The sequence below is a fragment of the Mustela putorius genome, unplaced genomic scaffold, assembly GCF_011764305.1.
Source record: "Mustela putorius furo isolate JIRA1106 unplaced genomic scaffold, ASM1176430v1.1 tig00003845_pilon_pilon_pilon, whole genome shotgun sequence".
Taxonomy (NCBI): Eukaryota; Metazoa; Chordata; class Mammalia; order Carnivora; family Mustelidae; genus Mustela; species Mustela putorius.
In genome coordinates, this window is record NW_025421998.1 from 13,526,135 (window position 1) to 13,540,366 (window position 14,232).

General features: G+C 54.4%; 1 protein-coding gene across 1 annotated transcript; it reads left to right on the plus strand.

Moving 5' to 3' along the window:
- Window positions 1-248: 248 nt before the first annotated feature.
- On the plus strand, window positions 249-8,239 carry LOC101681550 (histone H2A.V). The gene is made up of 5 exons (XM_045089594.1): window positions 249-495; window positions 2,871-2,948; window positions 5,450-5,563; window positions 7,482-7,611; window positions 7,912-8,239. The coding sequence occupies exons 1-5, from the start codon at window positions 493-495 to the stop codon at window positions 7,971-7,973; spliced, it is 387 nt and encodes a 128-aa protein (XP_044945529.1). The 5' UTR covers window positions 249-492; the 3' UTR covers window positions 7,974-8,239.
- Window positions 8,240-14,232: the final 5,993 nt, after the last annotated feature.

The window sequence follows — 14,232 nt, forward strand, 5'->3', positions numbered from 1 at the left end:
CCGGTCACCCCACCCATTGGCTAACCCTGCCGTCGTTCACGGCGGCCCGCCTCTCCTGCTCGCGGGCGATGTTCTCATTGGCTGACTACCGCCAGCCGTCCGCCCTCATTGGCCCGCCCCTCCGTTGGTCGGGCTGGAGCGGTGGAGACAGGCCGAGAGCCGCTCGTGGCCCCGCCCCCGCTCGCACAGAGGCGCATCGGTGTTGGTGCTGGAGGCCCCGCCCCCCGTGCCGTGTGCAAAAACAAACAGCCGTTAGGGAGGAGGTGCCAGGGGCGGGGCCTGGTTAGAAGAGGCTGCTCGATTGGGCAGCTTCTGGGGTTCAAACCAGCAAGGCGAACAAGGATTGGCCGGGGCGGCCCGAAGCGGGCCCCGGTTATTGTCCGGGCTTCGGCGGCGGCGGCGGCGGCGGCAGCGGCGGCGGCTGCGGTCGGTGCTCCGGAGCGGCGGCTCGGCGGCGGCTCGGAGGGAGCAAGGGCGGGAGCGGCCGAGACCATGGTGAGGGCGGCGGCCGAGTGGCCGAGTGGCCGGGCGGCTGGCGGCGCGGATACCTGTTGAGGCAGCCCGGGGTCGCCCCGCCCGCCGTGGCGACGGCGCGCAGCGAGGGGAGCGGGCCGTGAGGCTGGCCTGCGGCCCTCCGCCGGCGGATGAACGCACGGGCGGGTCTTGGGAGCCAAAAGTCCCGGCAGCGGCGGGCTGTCGGCTTGCTGCGGAGCCGCGGCTCCCGGGCCCGGCGGGCAGGTGTGGGGCCGGCGGCGGCCCCTCCGACCCCGGCGGCGGACCTGCGTGGGCCGCTGCCCCGTGCGGCTCGGAAAGCCCACGCCTTAATGCCGCTGCCTGCGGAGCGGATGGGACGTAAATGACTTCGGGCCCGGCCGGCGCGGCTGGCGGCTGAGAGCGGGTCGGTGTTTCCGGACTCGGCACCGCGGGCCGCCGGAACCGCCGGAGCCCTGGGCGCGGGGCGGACGGGGAGGGTCTCGTCCTGCGGAAGGACGGAGTGCAGGAGGCTCGGGACGGCTCGTAGGTGCTGCTGCCTCCGTGCTGCCGCCGCCTGCGCGTTTAGTGCCGAACGTTAGAGCCGCTGAGATGCGTGCGGTGGACGCTGTAGTCTCCGGGTGCTTCGTTTTGTGTTTCTATTGACGTGACAGAGATCGCACGCAGGCAGAGAGGGGGAAGCAGGTCTCCACCGAGCTGAACGCCCGACGCGGGGCTCGATCCCAGGACCCAGGGATCATGACCCCAGCCGAAGGCAGAGGCTGTAACCTTCCCAGGCACCCCTGTAGGCTACAAGTTCTTTGAAGAGTTGCGCTGCAGAGGAGCCGCGCGGTTTCAGAGCTTAGCGTCCATTCGCTGGCACAGCTGGTCAGTCTTGTAAACGGATTTTAAATGTTGACGACGCCGCGGTAGACTTGAATGGTACGGATGAATCCGTCCGGCCGAGAACCTCGGGTTCCGTCTTAGCTCAGGTCCTTGGTGTTCCCTCTCCGAGGCCAGAGCGTGTCTGACTTACCAGTGATGTCCCGGTGGTGTGTGCGCACGCCTGCTGCGCAGCCCGGCTCTACGGGGGGGGGGGGGCTATGGCCCTTGTCTTTTTCTCCAAAACATAGTTTTGTGGGGGTTCGGGTGGCGGCGCGTACCTGCACTTCAGTTGTTGAAACGACTGCGAAAGTCTCCCTTGCTTCCCTGTACCAGGTCCTGTTTGTGAACGGTAAGACTCTCCAGTCCTCCTTTTACTGGCTGTTGATAGTAGGATTCGTTTAGCCCTTTCCGTGTAGCTGGATGGTCTTTCTGATTCTCAAATATACCGAACAAAGTTTGGCATTGGAGCCATTCTTCAGTGTCCCATCAGTGGCATGAAGTCCTGTCACCTCACTCTGTAGCCAGCACTGCCGGTCGTCTTCAGACCGCTTCTTTCTTCCAAAGTGACACTCTGTACCCGTGAGGCACTCACCCTGGTTCCAGCCCCCCTGCAGCCTCCGGCACCCATCTTTCTCTCTGTTCCTCTGTTTTTTGTTTTTTGTTTTTTTAAGATTTTATTTATTTATTTGACAGAGAGAAATCACAAGTAGATGGAGAGGCAGGCAGAGAGAGAGAGAGAGGGAAGCAGGCTCCCTGCCGAGCAGAGAGCCCGATGCAGGACTCGATCCCAGGACCCCGAGAACACCACCCGAGCCGAAGGCAGCGGCTTAACCCACTGAGCCACCCAGGCGCCCCTATTCCTCTGGTTTTGACAGGTGCCTCCTGTAAGATGCACCAACAGTATCTGCCTGTGAGGGTCGTGTCCGGCAGGTACCACGGTGCCCTCCTCCTAGCTGAGTGCTCATCTGGTGGACATGCGCAGTGCATCTCTGCCCCAGTACGCCAGCTGCTTGTGCCTCTGGCTGCTGGGGACCTGTGCGCTGGTCGCGGCCTCAGTTCCCGTGGTAGAGCCCCGGGTGGGACGGCTGGGCATGTTCTTGAGGGTTGGTTTTTATAAGGTGCTTTTTTCCTCTCTCTCCAAACAGCTGACTTCTGACTATTTCTGTGGAAATGATATATGTTAACTGGTTTTTTAAAAATATTTTTAAAATATTATTTCATTATGAAATATTTCCAGCATAAAAGTTACATTGACTTGTTGAAGGTTCTTCAGGGTGAAATTTGAGAAAAAAAAGTCAAAACTTCGGGAATCTCATTTTAAATAAGTATTTAAGATTTAACATTATGCTTATATAAATTAATAAATGGTGGCATAAAACCTGTATGTCTGAACTTGAGGAAGGAGATCACCTAGAATTTTTTTAACTACCTGAGGTAAAACTGGAAGAAATTGTTTCCCATATCTTTTTGAAATAGCATTTTCAGGTCTTCATCTGGAGCTTTTTTTCACTTAGGCTGGAGGCAAAGCTGGAAAGGACAGTGGGAAGGCCAAGGCTAAGGCCGTGTCTCGCTCCCAGAGAGCCGGGCTACAGGTAATTGATGTTCTCATAATTCGCTATTAAATTAGTTTCTTTACTGTTATGATTCGGGACCCAGAGGTGTTTCATTAATTATTAAAATGTGCTTGTATTGTTGACCTTTTAACGAAATTAATTGGTTGAAATTTAAATAGTGTTTTAATTTGTATATTTCTAAATAAGAACAAGTCATGAAATGACCTTAAATGAACTCTGTGATTTTGCTCTCTTAAAATCTGTTATTTCTGGATTGTAAGTATGTTCTTGGTTCTCTTATAAATTGGGTCACGTTCAAGTAAGTCTGCTATGGGCTTTCTTCTGGGGGAGGTGTGTGTGGTGGGGGGGGGTAACTCTGAGATGACAGGAATTTGGGGCAGAATGACAGGCGGTTTGTTAGTTCTTTGACTGTCCCCAGTAGCTTCAGCTCTAGACTGCCGTGATGTACCCGAAACACTCAGTACCTTCAAACTTCTTATATTTCAGTGGTTGCGACTGTAATCCACAAACTCAAAATGTTCTGAATAAGTAAGAATTACTCCCTGCGTGTAAGACACCCTTTTCAAAGGAAGGTGTGAAGGCCAGACTGTAAGGTTTGGATTTTCAGCCTCTCGGCTGTGGTGAACCACTGAGAGCTTTGGAGCAGGAGCGTGGCATGACCCGTGGGTACTGAAGGAGGGGGCTAGAAGTTACCCCTGATGCTGCAGAGCATCGTGTGAACCTGACTGCAGCGGGTGAGGGCCAGGCCCGGCGGGCAGCTGGCCTTGGTGCTGTAGTCGGCAGCGTGCTCCTGCGCTGGTGCGGGGTGGAAGTAGCGGCAGGCGCGTGTGCAATCTGCCGGTAGAGGGTTGACAGGCGAGAAAGGTCTCCCTAAGGCTCAGAACCTTCAGGCGGAGGAGTTTGTCTTGAGGCAGAAGCAGGTTGTGACATAATTGGTGTCAGGTGGGTAACTTGAAGTTCCCCAAAACACCGGCAGGAAGAGACTCGCCAGTGGTAGATCGGAGCCCCCATTGCAGGAGGGAGCGATCAAAAGAATGACAGGTTTAAGTTCTCTTGTGTCAGATTGTTGATGCTACAAATGTTTGCTGATAGAGCATGAGAATAGAACACGGGGACCCTGGCGGACCCTCAGAAACACATGGGATCTGAGTCAGAGAAAGAAAAGCCTGAAGACCAGCCCTCCTGGAAGACCATTAGAGCTCTGTGTCATCCCTGCAGCTGATGGAGAAATGGGATTCCACGTCCTGGTGTGTCGTTAGACAGCCTGCCTGCTCCGGGGGAGCCCGGGGTTACTTAGTGAAGGACTGTAACTGAGCAGAATGCCGTGCCTTTCCTCCTCAAGGATGTGATCTAGAAGTGGCCGCTAGATTTGGCAGTTCGGGTGTCACCACTGACCTTCAAGAATGATGTTCGGCAAAAGCCAAGTTTGGGTTGGAATAAAAGAGGTGACAGGAAAGTTAGGGGTTTGGGGTTTCCTTTTAAGTTTTGCCTTTGGAGGGTCACCTGGGTGGCTCAGTGAACCAGTTAGGTGTCCCACTCAAGATCAGCTCAGGTCAGGTGAATTCAAGCCCTGAGCTGGGCTCCAAGCTGGGTGTGGCACCTGCTTAAACATCAGTCCATCCATCCGTCTGGGCCTTTGGAAAGGAGATGTGCAGACAAGCAGGAGCTTTGCCAGAGGCGTGGAGGCGTTCTGAGCAAGGTACACATGAGAGGCTGCATGAGGGGCTGGTGGAGCTGCTACAGTGCCAGAGCAATGTAGGGTGGGGCGGTCAGGCACAGGGGTGCGGAACAAAGACCCCTTGGAGCTGAGGAAGTGCCTCGTCTCAGGAAGAGTCCCAGTGAGAAAATGGTGTTGGTTTCTCTTAGCCACCAGATCACCTCTTAAAACCAAGCACAGAAGGGTGGCCGGGGCCCAAGGAAGGTGGCGGGAGAGGAAGTCCCAGGAGGCTGTTCCGTGAAGGGACTAATGATCCCCACACGAGGCAAGGCCCTGTGGGGTGTGCGCAGCTGCTGCACCACGTGCTTTCCCTGCACGTGGCTGCGACACTCTGCGTTCTGAACGAGTGCTGTTCTACCTTTTCTTCTCTTCGCAGGAGAGTAACTGGCATGGAGGGGTGGGCTCCTTACTAGGACATAAGCACAGGTCCTGGGGGCTTTCTGTTCTAGATCGGTGTGACTTTTTTTTTTTTCTTTTAAAGATTTTATTTATTTATTTGACAGAGAGAGATCACAAGTAGGCAGAGAGGCAGGCAGAGAGAGAGAAGGGGAAGCAGGCTCCCTGCCGAGCAGAGAGCCCAATGTGGGGCTCAATCCCAGGACCCCGCGACCATGACCTGAGCCAAAGGCAGAGGCTTAACCTGCTGAGCCACCGAGGCGCCCCAGATCAGTGTGACTTCTGACATGCACAACCAAATTCATCTTCTGTCCTGTGTCTCCCCCATCATTCAGCCTTCGGTCACATGCGGTGGTGTGACGGTGAGACTCTCAGGTGCTTCCCACCCCGATGGTTTGTCTTTCAGTTTCCCGTGGGCCGCATCCACAGACATCTGAAGACTCGCACTACAAGCCACGGAAGGGTCGGTGCCACGGCTGCCGTGTACAGTGCTGCGATCCTGGAGTACCTCACTGCGGAGGTGTGCGGGATGAGCTCATGTGGGTTCTGGTGGGGGCAGTGCTCTGAAGGACTGGAGCCCTCAGAGTTGGGGCTCAAGACAAAAAAACATGCGTGCTTTGAGATGCGTCTTACTGGCTGCCAGGGTCGAGCAGAACCTTGATGTACCCTTGTCTAAAGTCCAGACGAGGGTCAGCAGTCCGTACCTTTTTTTTTTTTTAAAGATTTTATTTATTTATTTATTTGACAGAGATAGATCACAAGTGAGCAGAGAGACAGGCAGAGAGAGAGGAAGGGAAGCAGGCTCTCCGCTGAGCAGAGAGCCCGATGCGGGACTCGAGGAGTTGGAGCTGAGGAAGTGCCTCGAAGACCCCGAGACCATGACCTGAGCCGAAGGCAGCGGCTTAACCCACTGAGCTACCCAGGCGCCCGAGCAGTCCGTACCTTTAAGCGATGTGACAAAGGAGTGTCACATACTCTCAGTGCTCCTCTAGTAACGCAGGGAGCCATGACTGTAGGTATCACTGCTCCGTGATCTTTGTGAGATTAGACCACAGTCTCCTGGCGAGTGAGGATGCATTTTTAAAAATTGCAGGTACATGATGGTGATGGGGTCGTATGCATAAAATGCCGTATCTTGGTCAGTTTGACACTTTAGGATGATAAGTTAGTTAATTCTTAACAGTTGGGTGATGGATCAGCACTGCCTCCGTTGCGGCCACTTCTAAGGCTCTGAAACTCCTTCAGCCACCTCCCAAGCCAGGGAAGTCATTAAAGAAGCAAGCAAGCCAGACGGTGGCCATGGCCAATCTGGTGGAAACAAGGAAGGTTATTCCTCAGGAGAGCTGTGGTCGGGACCAAGGCTAAAGGTGGAAGTTTGATCTGTTCATTGTCACTGCTGCTGGTCTGTTAACTTCCTCAAGTCCGTAACCTGCGGATGGCCTCATCTCCTTTAGGTCCTGAGCCAAGGATACGGTGTTGGCAGCATGGACCGTCTGCCCTCTTCTCCTGCAGCTCTCCCAGTGTGTGTGTGCTTAGCGGCAGACTTTGGAGAGGGCCGTACTGCATTCGCTCGTGTGGAGGCATAGTCTTCTGGCTCAGAATGTTCCAGATAGTTAAGTTGGGGAAGTTAGTCATTAGTAGAAGTAAAGAAAATACTGGAATCTAAGGTCAGGGATAATCACTTTTCAGCCTTGGTTTTGTACTTGGAGAGCTCTCGAAAGATGCTGGTACCCCGCCTCCCACCAGAGCAGCCAGTTTTGGAAAGAACAGAGCGGGGTCCCAGTGGCTTGTAAAGTGTGCCCATGGCTTCCGGTGCACACCAAGGCTTCCGGCTGCTCTGTCTCCGTGCGGCTCTAGGGACTTGCTTTTGTAGGTTGTACAATGCTGGTATAGTCTAGGGAGGCAAAAAAATAAATAAATAAAAAATGCAGTTTCATGGCCAGCTGGGGCTCTGAAGTTCTTTTAGTTGAAAATTCCCATTCTAGAATAAAGCATGCTGCCTGTGCATTATAGGGCCCACTGATGTTAAAAACTGAGAAATTATTTTCATTAGGTTTTTAAACTTTTCTATGAGTACTAAGAAATAAACTGCAGCCGCTAAAGGCTGGGCAAAGCTAGACTACAGGGACACAGAAAAAGAACGCTTTTCCGAGGCGTTCTCATTGAACATGGCGGCGAAGGGACAGTCTCTCCCTCGCCTTTTTTTTGTAGAAGCGGGTATTTGCCCGGGCGTCTCTTGTCCCTGCAGCAGGCAGCTGCAGAAGGGCCTAGTGAAGTAAGGAGTCCTCTGAGAGCATCAGGAACGTGCAAGCGCAGGTTGTCAGTTCCCATGTCTGTCATGTCCAGGCACCTCGGGGATCTTTCTCACTCTGATGGGTCCACACTGACCCTCAGAGCCTTCGCCCCCTGACGCGCTGTCCCCCCCGGGCGCTTTGTAGGTGCTGGAGCTGGCGGGCAACGCCTCCAAGGATCTCAAGGTAAAGCGGATCACTCCGCGCCACTTGCAGCTGGCGATCCGTGGGGATGAGGAGTTGGACTCGCTTATCAAGGCCACCATCGCCGGGGGCGGTACGTATGCTAACCCGCTAGCCTTGGCCATCCGTGGCCTCTGTGAGGAAGGCCAGAGTCAGATCTACGCTCCCCGGTGCGTGTGCGGTCCGCGTGTGCGCACACGTGCTGACACACGCACACCCCGAAACCCATAAGAACGCTATTCTGCACAGTTTCAGTGGGGCTCCTGGAGCCCGAGAGAGGGAGCCCTGGGGGTAGGTACTGTCACAGGGTTGGCGTGTGGAAGGGGACTTGAGTCTGTGCGGTCGCTGACCGTCGAGGCGCAGTGGCCGTCTGATTCTGTGCGCTTCCTTGCAGGTGTGATCCCGCACATCCACAAGTCTCTGATTGGCAAGAAGGGACAGCAGAAGACCGCTTAGAGCATGGTTTTAACCAACCCCTTCCTCCCCGTCATCGTACTGTAACCGGGTCGAAGAAAGAACGGGGCCGTGTGGAGGTTTTCGGAGAGGCGGGTGGAAAAGCATAGACAGTTACTGTAGACGCGATGAGAGACCTTTGTGTGTCCCGAGGCTCCAGTTTGACAAAGCCCCTTTCCACGTGGCAGCACCTGGGTGTTGATTGGCTGGGTTTCTCCCGTGTGTTTTATACAAAAATGGAATCGATAAACCATTTTTTACAAAAATAACATGTCTCAGAACTGTTCTGTTCGTGAGGTGTTGGAACTGTTTTGCTCCTTCTTTGAAATTTTTAAAATTTCAAATCAGTTATCCTATATTCACGGTAATTTTAAAACAGAGATTGGGAATATGGACTTCCCAGGATTGATACCATGTCCTTCTATGGGGTCGTAGGTGCGCTCTGCTCACGGGACGCACCCTCAAGTTACACACCGCGAGGGAGGGAACCGGCGGTGAGACCAGGGCACGCCAGCAGTTAGGAGGTGCGTCCCGATTCCACAGTGACTCGAGGACGGAAACGTACAGTCAGAACCTATATACGAGGCTAGTGGACCCTGAGCTAAGCACTTTAATGATCAGGAAGTTGTGCGCACCCACTCACAAACATACGGAGACCGGGGCTCACGGATGTCACCGTTAGCCAGAAGATGCTTCTCTTGTAGCCAGAAGGTGGCTGAGCCGGGATACAGCCTCAACTTGGCCGACTCCAGAACCCACATGCGCACCTGGGATTAGAGTTAAAATTGATCAGAGTTTCTGTTTCTGCTTCAACCTCCAGCTTCCACTTGCCTTGCCTTGACACAGCAGAGCACTCAGCAGGTACGGGCCGTGTTTCCGGACGCTGGCTTGCTTGGTCAGCTTCCAAGTAATGCATGTGATTGAACGCAGCTGCCAACTCAGAGACCATCAGAAAGCTCTATGTTTCTGCCAGGGAGTCTTCGTTAAAAAAGAAAGTTTAATGTTTTATAATGTAGCACTATCAAGATAAAACTCATTTTAAAAAACTTATTTTATTAATGGAAATTTTCAAAAATACCGAAAATAAAGAGAATAGTGTAATAAAGCCTGGTGTGCTCCTCCTCCGGCTTCCAGGTTACCCTGTGCTCACCTCTGTCTTACCTGTGCGCCCGCCTGGCCCTCCTGCCAGTGGGCTGCTTTGAACCCCATTTCAGGCGCCATCTATTTGAGTGCCTGCATACTTACTGAGCTCTAAAGAGGGGACACTTTTTGGACCATAATCACAATCTTTTCTTTTTTTAAGATTTTATTTATTTGGGGCACCTGGGGGGCTCAGTCGTTAAGCGTCTGCGTTCAGCTCAGGTCATAATCTCAGGGTCCTTTTAAAAAAAAAAAACTCGGGCGCCTGGGTGGCTCAATGGTTAAGCCGCTGCCTTCGGCTCAGGTCATGATCTCAGGGTCCTGGGATCGAGTCCCTCATCAGGCTCTCTGCTCAGCAGGGAGCCTGCTTCCCCCTCCCTCTCTCTGCCTGCCTCTCTGCCTACTTGTGATCTCTCTGTGTCAAATAAATATTTTTTTTTTTTAAATCCTTAAAAAAAAGATTTTATTTGACAGCAAGAGACACAGCGAGACAGGGAACACAAGCAGGGGGAATGGAAGAGGGGGAAGCAGGCTCCCTGCTGAGCAGGGAGTCCAGTGCGGTACTCGATCCCAGGACCCTGAGATCATGACCTGAGCCGAAGGCAGAGGCTTAACACACTGAGCCCCCCACATCCCCGTACAGTCAATAATTCTCATACCTACCTCCTAGAGTCTACAGTTAATAGTTCATCATGTAATTATTCATCTGTGGGATAGCTCTCATTTGCCTGATGTTTTTATGCTCTGTTTGTCCTGGTTGCCCTGGTTTTCTTGTTGGGAGAGGGGAAGGTGTGTGATCGGATCATGTCGTTATGTCAGATGACTGACAGGTTTTGAGGATCTGGGGACACAAGCGTCCCCTGGGATATGTGCTAAGTTCAGTCGAGGGCTTAGTGTGTTGAATAAGGACGTTTGCCTCTGAGATTCATGAATCCAATTCTGAGCAAGATCTGTCATCTGCTTGGGAGGGGCTTCGACTGAAAGTAATTTCAAGGGCGCCTGGGTGGCTCAGTGGTTTGGGCTGCTGCCTTCGGCTCGGGTCATGATCTCAGGGTCCTGGGATCGAGCCCCGCATCGGGCTCTCTGCTCCGCAGGAAGCCTGCTTCCCTCTTTCTCTCTCTCTCTGCCTGCCTCTCTGCCTACTTGTGATCTCTGTCAAATAAATAAATAAAATCTTAAAAAAAAAAAAAAAGAAAGAAAGAAAGTAATTTCAAAGCACTTTTTGGGGCATGTTCTATCTGTTTGGCCTTCAGGTGATGTGCACGGCCTCCCTGGCGAGATCAGAGTTTGAGGCGTGCAGGCGCCAGGGAGGTTGAGGGCACAGCCTGAAATGTGCGAAGTTGAAGGCCACCCCCGCCCTGCAAAACCAGGCTTTGGCACAGTTTACCAGTCGCCGACCAGCCTTTCTTTCTTTTTTTTTTAAAAGATTTTATTTATTTATTTGACAGAGAAATCACAAATAAGCAGAGAGGCAGACAGAGAGAGAAGGGGAAGCAGGCTCGCCGCTGAGCAGAGAGCCTGATGCGGGGCTCCATCCCAGGACCCTGGGCCGAAGGCAGAGGCTTTAACCTACTGGACCACCCAGGAGCCCCGCCGACCAGCCTTTCTTAGCGCACAAATAGGAAGTTAACGTGTGATCCGATGAGGCTTCAAGCTTAGAATTCTCTTCTGGAGGTAGGGAAGGTCACTACACATTTTCTTTGAAAACTCCCCACACGTCTTCTATGGATTTGCCTCTAGCCCCCTAAATAAATCTGAGAAAGCAAAGAAATCCAGACCCACGGGTGTTCGCTAGCTGGTCTGGCTAGCCACACAGCTGGAGTTGGAACTCAGGTCAGTCTGACTGTGGGTTCCAGGCCCGGCTGCGCTGAGGCCACCACAGGGGATGAGGGGTCTGCTGCCCACCCAGCCTGTGCAGGCGCTGCCGTTCCTTGTGTGCTTGGAGCTTAGGCTAGAAAATGTGATTAACGCAGGTCTGGACGTCACTCGAAGGAGCTCCTTCCGACACCTGCATGGACAGCCTGGGGGTCTTGTGTGACAAGTTTCGGTTTTCTCCCAGTTCCCTCTGTGGCCTCAACCCTCACTCAACTGCCATCCTATCCCCTCCCATCCAGGCTTCTGCTGCAGGGGTGAGCACAGCCCCCATACTTCCCACAGGTTTCCCGGGAGTGCATTCCAAGTTTATACTTTCTAGAACATGCGTCCCGATTTTTCCCAAAAATGCCCCATGCCGGGCCACCCAGGCCACCATGCTCACCTCCTGCCCTGCCTCCCTGTTTCAGCCCACACCATGCGACACTGCCAGATGCATGGATGTGTCCCTTTTAGTGTCACAGCCAGCTCCTAGGCTGAGTCCGTGCACCCTGTGAAGCCCTCCCTCTGTGGGGACCCTGCTGCCAGGATCTGCTGCCCCCATCCGAGCCTTGGCTGTGCCGTGAGCCATCCACACTCCCCCCAGCAGCTTTGCATGAGGCCCGCCAGGGTCTCTGGCGGCCGTACTCAAGGACTGCCGTGAGGCTGCGTGTTGCATAGGACGTGGCTCCCCAGGACTGGCACGGTCACTCCCACCATCCACAACAGATTGTTTTATCAAGTATCACCTTCTAAGATTTGTTCCAAGTGTTTAAAAATTTAAAAAGTGTTTTGAAATGTTCAAAAGGGTCCAAGTAGGAACACCTCCGAGTTCAGACAGAGCTCAGCTGAGGGGCTGGAAAACCCGGGGAAGTTTGGGCAAGTGACAGGACCTTGCCATCAGCGGGGACAGGACTGGGGTGGGGTGGGGGTGGGGCATTCCTGGGGAGGACGCCCCCAGGGAGGAGGCTTCACCGAAGGGGATGGTAGTTGCAAGTTGTGCTCCATAACTTTCTGCCTCTGAGGTGTTCCTGTATCCATGCATGGTCCCGATGGGGAGGAGGTGGTCTGAGAGCGTGATGATGAGGCTGGTGGCCTGGGAGAGGACGAGGTGACGGGGGAGGGAGCTTAGGACATATCATCTGAACGAAGAGAGCCGCAGGTTGCGGAGATGTGGGTGTGTCCACGTAGACGCCCCATATTCTGCAGAGAAAAGTGAGGTCTGCACCTGCACAGCCAAGGACAAAGGGCCCAGTGGGAGGACCTCTCCCAGGCAGAAGCGTCAGAGCTTTCCAAACCAGGCAGCCGTGCTTTGCACCACCAAGTGGGCGGGCCCTGAGGCCCCAGGCCCGGTAGGAAGTGCCTGCCGCTGGAGGGCAGAGGGAGCGGTTTCCAGTTCGCACGTGGCTCTTGACAGAAACCCCGTCCCCTCCTGGCTCCTGCCTTCCTCCTTCTCTTGCCACGTAGCGCAGGGGCACTCCCGGTCGTGCCAGCACAGCTGCAGACGGGCTCCCAAGTTCACCCCGTCTGCACACGTGCGTAAGGGAGCCCAGGCAACAGTCCTGATCTTTTTTTAACAAAAGTCCAGGTGAGCAAGTTTTGAACTATGAGTTGCTGCGTCCTTCCCGCAAGCCTATCACATTCCGCCCGCCCCGGGGCTACTCCCGGCCTGCCCATGGCTTAGTGGAGGCCTGCCCAGGCACTGCGCTGGGCTTTGCTGCCAGCAGGACGGATGGTATCTATCATCTCAAACCGCCGCACAGGGAGGAAGGAACTGAGGCCAGCCCTCTGCAGGAGCGGGACACAGTGGCCCTTTGCAAAGCTCTGACCCAGGACGTAGAGGAATGGCTTTGGGGGATGCAGGTGCAGATACGGGGCGTGGCCACATGACTGGTGACCAGGACACCGCTCACTCTGGACCCGGGATGCCCAGTGCGCGATGCCAAGGGATCTGAGCAGCTGCAGCGAGCGCTCTGCCCCGGGACATGTGCCCGGCCCTGGGCCTGGCCTCCACTCCCCAGCCTCTGTGGGGGCACCGGGGCTGAGCCTGCACCATGGGGCCCTCAGCACTGGGTCCTCACGGCCCTCCTGGCCCTTCCCAGCACCCCCACCCCCGCAGCCATCCCTCAGGACAGGGAGGGAGCTTCAGGAAGTCTCTCCACCCTCAAGAGCCCTGTCCCCTCCACATACACTCTGGAACACCCGATCAGCTAAGGACGTGGCGTATCTTCAGGGGAAGGAAAGGCCTGCACTTCGCCTAGTGTGGGCACGATTTCTCAGCTGTCCGTGGTACTTTCCAGCGAGGTCCGTGACCTCCTGGCTCTAAGCAGAGAAATAGGCTGAGTTTGACGATGCCCCCCCCTCATGTGGTCATCCTGGCGGGCGGGTGGTTTCAGGGGCCCAGAACACTGGCCAGAATGTCTCACCAGTGGGGAGTGCGATGCGCTGGAGCTTTGCACCTGCGTTGGAGAGTGGATGGGGATCCTGGGCCCACCAGCACTTCCTGTAAAGAGGTGGAGTTGGGGACTGTGGCGCCAGCATCTGTGAGCGCATCGCTTCGTATCTGTCGCCGAGCCGCTCCTACAGCAGCGGGCTCTTGGGTCAGAAGCTATTGTCTCGGGGCGCCTGGGTGGCTCAGTGGGTTAAAACCTCTGCTTTCGGCTCAGGTCATGATCCCAGGGTCCTGGGATTGAACCCCGCATCAGGCTCTCTGCTCAGCAGGGAGCCTGCTTCCCTTCCTCTTCCTGCTTCCCTCTCTCTCTGTCTCTCTACCTACTTGTGATCTCTGTCAAATAAGTAAAATCCTTAAAAAAAAAAAAAAAAAGCTATTGTCTCCTTTCTGGGTTTACCAAGAATCCATTTGATTTCTTCCCAGATCTGGTTATGCAAGTAAGTCATAACTATTTTAAGTATGCAACTCAGTTAACAATTATGTAACTCCATGATGAAGTAAGTTGTAATGTCTATGACCTATAGGTTTGGGAAGGGCCCAGGAGCACAAACTCCTGTTTGAGAAGTGAGAGGCCCAAGGCAGCTGGGAAAGACCTGGGTTTTGCAGGGATGTGCTTCATGGAAGGCCGAGCAGATGCCCCAGAGGCAGGCCCTGCACGCAGTCACAGCCACACCTGCCAGTCCATTTGGAGTAAAAATCCCATGTTTGGGGGACCTGGGCAGCTCAGTCGGTGAAGCGTCTGCCTTCGGCTCAGGTCATGATCTCAAGGTCCTGGGATCAACCCCCACATCGGGTTCCCTGCTCTGCGGGAGCCTGCTT

Excerpts from the sequence above, each read along its gene's own strand:
- LOC101681550 (XM_045089594.1), top strand. Across the intron at positions 2,949-5,449 it reads CCCAGAGAGCCGGGCTACAG|TTTCCCGTGGGCCGCATCCA; the intron begins GTAATTGATGTT and ends TTTGTCTTTCAG. Across the intron at positions 5,564-7,481 it reads TGGAGTACCTCACTGCGGAG|GTGCTGGAGCTGGCGGGCAA; the intron begins GTGTGCGGGATG and ends GGCGCTTTGTAG.